General features: G+C 37.0%; 2 protein-coding genes across 2 annotated transcripts in view; one reads left to right on the top strand and one right to left on the bottom strand.

The window, feature by feature from the left end:
* The window catches only part of LOC145680860 (uncharacterized), a 26,236-nt gene extending 19,702 nt beyond the window's left edge, over nt 1-6,534 (bottom strand). The window contains exon 1 of the mRNA XM_081751994.1: nt 5,557-6,534. Coding sequence (XP_081608120.1) covers nt 5,557-6,253 — 697 coding nt within the window. The 5' untranslated portion in view covers nt 6,254-6,534. The remainder of the gene's footprint in view (nt 1-5,556) is intronic.
* LOC145680859 (kielin/chordin-like protein) overlaps nt 1-9,528 on the top strand; it is a 1,295,905-nt gene that overhangs the window by 718,829 nt on the left and 567,548 nt on the right. The gene's annotated exons all lie outside the window — the stretch shown is intronic.

Genomic DNA, 9,528 nt, shown 5'->3' with positions numbered 1-9,528 from the left:
TTACTACGTTTGAATTTCACAGAATTTATTTGTTCTCCCTTTTCTTTTTCTTCATCTCTCCTCTTCTCTCTCTCTCTCCCTGCATCATTTCTGAATCTGTGTGTAATAGACATTCATTGGTTAAAATATTTCATTGTCTGTGTTTCAGTTTCTCCCTACAGCAGCCTATGGATCTTGTTTCGTCTCGGTTTTTTAAATGTATTTTACCGAAACTAATACTTGTGTAGTTTGAAATGAGAATTGGGCTCATGTTGTTAGCTAAGTTTAGTATGGGAGAGAAGAAAGGAGGAGAGAAAGGGGGTCTCTTTATCTGACACGAGTATCGGATAAGAATGTATATGTCGGGTGGCCTAACTGCGCGGTGTTAGCTGTCGTAATTTTTTTGATGCGGAGTGTAGAAAGGCGTAATGTGATGGACCTGATTTTTCAACACAAAATAATACAAAACGAGGTTAACTCTATGGATCTGATATCGATCCTGAATTTTCGTGTCCTGACTCGTATTGACAACTCGAGTATTAAAACTCGTATTGACAACTCTGGCCTGTTCTATTGCAAAAAAAAAAAAAAAAAAAAAAAAAAAAGCAAGGACAAACGTATTTTTGAAGTAATGAGTCTGGAGAATATGCTCTTCCTATAACAAAATACAGCAAACATACAGGACCTGATAGTAATCTGAGCTACATGTTTAAGAAAACTATTGTAAATTTATTTTGTAACATACTAACTATAACTGGGCTAGAGATTGAACCTGTTGACTTGTTCTTTATTTATTAGTAGAGACCAGATGTTTAGGCACTAAAAACCTGTAAAATAGGCAGGCAAATAGGCACTAAAAATTTAAAAAAGTAGGCAGTAAAATAGGCACTAAAATGTAACTCGAAAAAATGAAAATAAATACTCAATAGAATTAAAAATAGATTTAGGTTGTAGATAATGTTCAAAGAATATAGAAACATACTTTATTAATATAGTTTGTTAATATGTTCTTTTACTGTTATGCATTCCATACATGGTGGGTGGACCTAAAATATCTGCACATACTTCGGGAGGTGATTCGTGATGAGAAAAGAAGACCTGTTGTATGATGCATATCAAAAGAAGACAAAAAGTCTTGCTGCATGTTGTGGAAATCCGCGTCGTGTACGAGTAACAGGGGTGCCATCTTGGAATTGAAAATTGAATCCTGACAATTGGAACGAGACATGAAAGTGTGCACATACTTCGGGAGGTGTTTCCTAACATTCAAGAGAACTTTTTGTCTTCTTTACATGTCACGAATCGTCTCTCGAACTATGTGCACGATTTTCGATTCCAAGTTGGGACCCCTGTCACTCGTATACGACGAGATACTTGACAACATGCAACAGGACTTTTTGTCTTCTTATCATGTCATGAATCACCACCCAAGCATGTGCACATCTATCTGTTCCGTTCCAATTGTCAAGATTGCACGGGCCAAACCGCTCATCAGGGACCATAACGCTTTCGCACGCCGCAAATGGTGCCGCGACCATGCAACTTGGACCGTTGAGGACTGGAAACGTGTGATATGGTCGGATGAGTCACCCTTCACGCTATTCCCAACCACGGGCCGTGTTTATGTCTGAAGAACGCCCAAAGAAGCTTATGATCTGTAGTGTCTCCGCCCAACTGTGAAACATGGCGGCTGCTCTTTGATGCTATGGACCGCAATTTCATGGTTTTCATTGGGTCCTGTGGTCACACTTAGTGGACAAATCACTGCCAACGATTATGTCGCAATTTTAGGAGACCACTTGCATCCTATGGTCCAGATGTTGTTCCCGGACAATGACGCCATCTTCCAGGATGATAATGCACCCATTCACACAGCTGGCGTTTTTGCAGCGTGGTTTGAGGAACATCGGGATGAAGTTCAACAATTCTCCTGGCCCGCCCAATCTCCAGATCTCAACATAATTGAGCATCTGTGGTCCGTCTTGGAAACACGACTCCGGCGACGATTTCCACCTCCATCCTCTCTCACAGAACTGGCCGATGTCCTGCACGATGAATGGTGTAAAATTCCACTTGCTACCAATCACGACCTCTATGCCTCCATCCCACGTCGCATCAAGGCTGTTCTGAAGGCGAAAGGTGGTCCGACACCATATTAATCTGGTAAGTTGCAATGTCGTTCAGGTGTTTCCATTTTTCTGATCATCATCTTTATATACGAGTATATTATTTATATTGTATAAATTATATATTTTCCCAATGAAGGCTTATTTTAAAGAAAATGCATAAAATAGGAAACATTAGGCACTAAAGCAATTATTTAGGCAGTAAAGGTCGAAATAGGCAAAATAGGCAAAATAAAATTGGCTTAAATTCGAACTATAACCCCTCACATAAACTTTAAAACGTTATTTTTGATCATATCTTTAATATTAAAGAATAGGCATTTTTCCTAACATCCGGTCTCTATTTATTAGTGATAATGTCGTAAATCTATTATATAAAAGTGAAACTGAGTCAGTCTATGATCCAGTGGCGTAGAACACTTTTGCGGGCCCCCCCGCAAAGTATAGAGAAGGGGCCCTAGTTGTAAAGCCGACAGAAGTAAGATTGAAGTTCTACTTCTTTAAATCTTTATTCATAGCAAGACTTCGGGGCCCCCTATACTTCGGGCCCCCCCGCACTGCGGGGGTTGCGGGGGCAGTTGCTACGCCACTGCTATGATCGAATCATGGGAACACTGCTGAATCAAATAAAATTATTTTTGGGGTGAATTGACACCTACCTTGTATTGGGACTTTATCATATTACGTTGATTAAAATGTGTATTCTAAAGAAGAGCGGTAGGACAGTTTACGCAGAAAATCAAGTTTTTGACGATCCTCGCAAATTAGCAATGAAACTTGGTTTCGTATAGACTCGTTATTAAAAATAAGTGCACCCGTGTCTCATTTTTTTTTTTTTTTTTTTTTTTTTTTTAGAATTCTCATTTTAAGGGAAAAGGGGACTTTAATAAAATTTCTGACTTCACATTGAAAGTGATGTAGCATGTCGTATGTGATAGAATCATGTGGAAAGGTTTGAACAGTGTGAGCTAAATTTTGGGACTTGATAAGTACAAGCTCTGAGCTAGGTATTTACCACATTACTTTGATTGAAGGCCGTATCCTAAGGGGGATACAAGGAGTTCAAACCTTTCGTAAAAATATAGTGTTTGAAGTGATAGTCAAGTTAGAAAGATAAATTGAACCACTGATTGAAAAAAAGGGAATAAGTACAATTTTTTTTGCGACTTTAACCTGAGATAGCAGATGTGTTCCTTTGAGATAGTTACATCGTTGAGTAGAAAATAGGAATGTTTGGGCAACTCTATATGACCAATGTAGAAGACAAAATATCTCGCTGATTAGAAAAAGGGAATAACTACGTTTCTTATTTCCTTCTTCCAATCACTATAGGATACCATCACAACTGTGAGACTGTGTGTATCTAGACAACCATTAGAGCCCTCTGCTGACGTTACGACACTTCGCCTTGCCTTTGCATTGCACAATCTATAGAGAAATATTTGCCCCAATCAGTTACACATTTACGTGTTTTCAGTGATACAAGTGGTGATTATACAATACCAAAATTGCAATCATACAATGACATTAATGGTTTTCAGTCTGATCGTGTCATAACGCTTTACCACTGTATAGCAATATTTGCCTGTCAGAGGTCACAGTTTTTACCATGTGACCGAAATTTTGTTATAATCAAACGAGAACTCAAACGACACAATCGCATTTATTTACCAGCACAGTATAACCACATGATTACGAATGCAAGAAATATTGATACTCCATTTCAGGTTTACGAAGTTGTCAATGAAGAAATCTTAGATTTTAAACATTGGTGGTAACCGTTTTACAAGAAATCTTCAGGTAGCATTGTGGACAAAACAATGAAATTCCAAGTAAGTAAATAGAGACACTTTTTATAAAGCAGAATCTCTAGGTTATGTGCAAGCTCATAAGTTTATCAATGAACTAAGAACTGATATTTTTCGATTACTCGAAAGTAATGTCACAAGCGTTCCACTGCCAACGTCAAAGGCATACGATTGGCAAGTCCCGACCAATCAGAAAAAGATAAACGATTCTTCACTCATCAAATGCATACCTGACCAATACAAAAAGTTTTATAGGATGATTTGTTCATGGAAAACCACTGACCAAGAAACTGTAGAAGACGAAGATGCAGACGGATAGGACCCTATGTAAAGTCGTTCTATTTTGACAACGTATTTTGCTACGTATTTTTTCAGTTGTCTATTGTATTACTTTTCTTGCTGTGCGAATAACATGTGCTATCCAAAAAAAAAAAAATAGAAAGAAAGAAAGAAAGAAATAAATAAAACGAACGGTGACAATAACAGTGTTAGAAGCCTAACATGCGTGATAGTTCGGATAGATATATCCAAGATTAACATACAACATTGTATTCAGCATGTATATTGTATATTTTCATAGCTTTCTATCATAAACTGCACATTACATGCCCTACACACAATTACAATTGCGTCCAACTCTAATTGATTGGAAAAGGGGAATATTTTTTTCCATTTTTAAGCTTATCTAACCAATTTCAGTTCTGCAATACAAGATTCTTATTCTTGTCTTAGTGTTTGTTAGTTCTTTAGCTACAAGTAATCAATTATACACTTTTTGCAACAAATACAAACAACGCCTCGGGAAGGTTTTTTAGCGTTTTTGAAAACTTAGGTCTGATGCACTTATTCCCTTTTTCCAATCAGTGATTCAATTCTTCTGTACATATTTTAATTTTGGTGCAACAGTACAGTGCAGATCCAGCACAATTCTTTGAATCATGGTTCTTTTACGAGATTCCAGAAAACAAACACCAGTCTTTGGAGTCGAAGCATACTGGAAGCCCTCTCCCAAGAAGTTATGGCGGGAACTATTCGTGCAGAAACAAATGGCGATTGTGTTTTGGGATCAGAAAGGAATGTTGCTGGTGGATTGGCTCCCTCCCAATACGACTCTCAACAGTGATCGGTACAGCAGTTCACTGCATTTACTCCACCAACACTTTGAATAACACCGCCACGGAAAATAGAAGCGTGGCGTTCTGCTCCAACATGACAATACACTGTTATATGCCAGTAACCAGGCCATTACTACTATAGTTACTGTGCTGCCACATCCCCCATATTTTCCGGATCTGGCTTCAAGCGACTATGATCTTTTCGACCCAATGAAAGAGGTCATGCGGAGTAGTAAGTTCACCACCAATCAAGAACTTCATGCAGTTGTCCACTAGTGGCGCCGGGATACCCCAAAGAACAGTTTGTTACGCAAATATGGAAGCTGCCAGAACGATGGTAAAAGTGCATAGACATTGGCGAGGAGTACCTCTAATATAATCTGTATTTATTTGTTCAGTAAATGGTTCTTGTGAACGAAAGAAAAGAAATGTAGTGCCAATCAATTTTGAACGACCGAATTACATGCTGTTTTTGCTCCCAAATGCTTACTTATATAAAATATTTACATAATAACTTAATTTACTTACCTGATGGTGTCTTGAAATCGGCTGATCCTTGCATCATCCATTCCAGGTCGCATGTGCCATGGAAGGTACTTCTTGTCCAAAATTTCATAAACTGATCTTTCCCTTTTTGAGCCTTTTCCAAATTGCGACCGATGAGAGCCCTCAAGTGACCGTTACGTCCATAAGAAGTGTTAGGTTTTAGTTTCATTATTGCATGCTTATCAAATGAGCTTATAATGGCTTTAAACTGTCCAACTCCGTAAATATAAAGCCATGTTCTTACAGCCAACTCATCTGAGGGATCGATGCTTTCTTTACGGTAAATCGTGTAAAAAGTACGAGGAGGTGTAGGAATTCTCTCCAATAGTTCTGTTCTGTTGACAAGAAATAAACCCAGAATACAGAGGAAATCACCACTTGGACGAGTATTTGGTAACTCCAATGGACCTTTTATTGAATCTGTATCTTCAATTTCCTCGTGTTCTGTATTGAATTGAGGAAATTTAAACTTTCGTCGAGAGCGCCTTCGAGGTTTTATGAAATACATTTCACGTACACTACTGTGTCTTTCGATCGATTGTCTTATACGTTGCTTCTCAAGCTGGTCCTCATCTATCATTTCAATATCAGGTTCGTTCTCATCGATTACACTTCCCCTTACTGATGCTGTGTCCTCTCCATATACACCTACCACGAACTTCTTCAAAATATCTTCCATTGTTTTTACTTTCTACTTTTCGAAGGCCTTTGATCAATTTTGATATTTTAATGTAAATCTAGCGAGCACTGGAGAGAGTTTACTCAAGTTTGCCCATTAGTATTTTCTGGTTTTAGAAAGATCGATGGATCTACTCTTTTATATGTAAATGCGACTATTATATAGAATATATTTATTTTAAAGCAGTGTGAACGTAGCTGAGTTGAAATCACACCTGATCAATACTTCATCTAGTTCATTAAACAAAACTCATTGAGGTATTCTTTTCTTTTCGTAATCACAACAAAGTATCTCTAAATGATGTTGCTAAGAAAACAGCTATTTGATTACATTGTTGTACCCATTGTGTCCATATGCATATATTTTAATCACGATCGATCCTAACCATTGGAGCTAAATACACGGTCCTGATTGGTTGAAGTTATCCGTTTCTCGCCACGTAGAATACATGTAGCACAAATCAAACGCGAATTGTTGTCGGTACTCATGGCCGAGCATACTAGCGCACGGACTAATAAAAGTCGATTTTGGTGTGGGTTTAAACCCAGCCCAAGGAAAGTTATTATTTTTTAACAAAAAATTGATAATTTTATCATTAAAATAAGATAAAAAATAATACTCATTTGCCCTTGTACGTAATATATAATGCATAAAAAATTATTTACTTACGTTACGAAACATAGTTGACCGAGCTTTAGCGATCGAAGGTTATTATAAGTTCAGTCGGGCTTGTTTCGTTCCACTTTGACCCCCTTAATAATACCACTTGACCTTACGTCACACTAGGGTGGTGGAACTTCGATGTAAATCTACCCTCACCCACTTCTCTTGTGAGCAACTTAAAACAGTTGCGTAGGGTAGCGCGTGAAAAAATATGCTGTTTTGTTTTTTTTCTTATTTAAATATAAGAGTTATATAAGTTGATTTATTTAAATTACAAGGCAGTTTCGTCATTTCCAGTTTTCACTTGAATTATTGTCTAATGCTTTAGAGGTTTGATTGTATTTAATAATCATCATTATTCTAACATGTTTCTATCCCTTTTATGTGACCAATGTCGCTAAATTTGAAATGGACGAATAAAATAGCAATGTTAGTTTGAGATTTGTTCAATACAAAAATTACATAATCGTGGTAGGATAGAAAGTCCTGCGCTTTTGCAGTTTAAAAATATTTTCACAGGTAATTTTATCTCAGTACCTCTTGGCCTCTTGATAGTTTTTTTTTTCTACCTATCAGTAGATTTGCTTAGATTGGGTACCACTTGTCTATTGGATCTATTGAAGAAAGGAAAAGAAAAACAGAGATATGATTTATCCTGTACGTACTGAAGCATGAGCACTCATTGAAAAAAAAATATTAGTTGGCTCCTATAAACTAAATACTTTGTAAATTTATATGTTAATACTGTGAGCCAAAGGTAGGTAACTTCGTGTGGTCTAAACTCAATGTTCTCACTTTAATATTTTAAAATGGTTGAGTTTGACGAAGCCAAGGAATGACAAAAAAAATCTTGTCGCGAATGCATATAATAAAAAAAATCATTAATAGCAAACTCTTGGCGCATACTATATTAGTGCTAGGTTTAGTACGATAAAATCGCTGCAAACATCTACTATAATGGTAGTGTCAACTCTAACTGAAGCACATCTCTAAGATGTTACATGTTTGTTGAGGTTGAAATCAATTAAAATATCACTGGTTTATAAATAAAATTGATAACATTCGGAAAGAAAGATTTTTGTCCGAGAGAAACATTTCTTTGATTTCTATATATATTCCTGATCTTAATTGTTTCCTGTAACAAAGTACAATTACCATTTTTCTTTATTGAAAGAACTAACTAACTAACTCTCTAACTCAATGGCCTATGGAGCCCGGAGGTTCAATGCCGCGTTCACAAAAGCATGATTTCTATCCTTAGCTAACTGCATCCAGTTTCTACTTTGTATCCCAATCTCTGCGAGATCCATCTTAACATTGTCTTCCCATCTGCGTCTAGGTCTTCCTAATGGTCGTTTTCCGATTGGTCTTCCAGTCAAGACTTTGAAAGCGTTTCTATTTTCTTCCATTCTAGCTACATGACCCGCCCACCTAAGCCTCCTAGACTTGACGACCCTAACAATGTTGGGTAGACCATATAAATTATGTAGTTCCTCGTTATGAAGTTTCCACCATTCCCCATTCCCGTTCCTCTTTGATCCGAATATTCGTCTCAGGATCTTGTTCTCAAATACTTTCAGTCCATGTTCTTCCCTCAGAGTCAGCGACCATGTTTCGCAAACATACAGAACAACAGGCATGATTATCGTTTTGTATATTTTAAGCTTCAGATTCCTCCATAGAATTCGCGACGACAAGAGATTTTGAACTGAATAATAACACGAATTCCCTGCTTTTAGTCGACATTTAATTTCTTCGTGAATATGATTTTTTTCTGTTAATATTAATCCTAGATATTTGAAACTATCCACTTTATCAAAAGTATTATTTAATATTTTAACGCATCCATAATTTGCCGTATTACGGTCCCGACGCACTTCCATGTATTTAGTTTTCTCTGCATTTACTTCTAAACCCATGTCCCTGTAAACGTTTAATAAGATCTCTGCATTTTTTCTATTGTTCTCGTATCATCCCCTATTAAATTTACATCATCAGCATATGCCATAACCTGGTGAATACCGTTCAACTGTAGGCCCTAGTTGCTAATTTGATTTTCCTTATAGCGTATTCCAAAACGAAGTTAAATAATAATGGTGACAACTCATCTCCTTGTTTCAGGCCATTTTCGACGTGAAAGCTCGTGGACAAAAATTTTCCTACCCGGACTTTACTTTGGGATTCATTTAAACATACCTTAATTAACCTAATTAGCTTTCTCGGTATTCCAAGTTCTGTAAGAACGTTATATAATGTTTCTCTCCTAACCGAGTCGTATGCCTTTCTAAAATCAATAAATAGTTGATGTACCGGGGTATTGTATTCCCACTTTTTTTCGAGTATTTGGCGAATGGTAAATATTTGGTCGATAGTTGATCGATTTCGTCTAAAACCGCACTGATAATCTCCAATAATTTCATCTGCGTATGGGGTCAGTCTTGCTAACAGAATATTTGAAAGGATTTTATAGGATGTTGACAGAAGACAAATGCCTCGATAATTATTACAGTCAGTTTTGTCGCCTTTCTTGTGAATTGGAACAATGATTGATTCTTTCCACTCTTGTGGCAATTCTTCCTTGTTCCAGATAAGGCGAATGAGTTTGTGTATCT

The sequence above is a fragment of the Thermobia domestica genome, chromosome 3 (assembly GCF_964235325.1).
Source record: "Thermobia domestica chromosome 3, izTheDome1.hap1.1, whole genome shotgun sequence".
Classification (NCBI taxonomy): domain Eukaryota; kingdom Metazoa; phylum Arthropoda; class Insecta; order Zygentoma; family Lepismatidae; genus Thermobia; species Thermobia domestica.
This window is presented reverse-complemented; position numbering and strand designations above follow the sequence as displayed.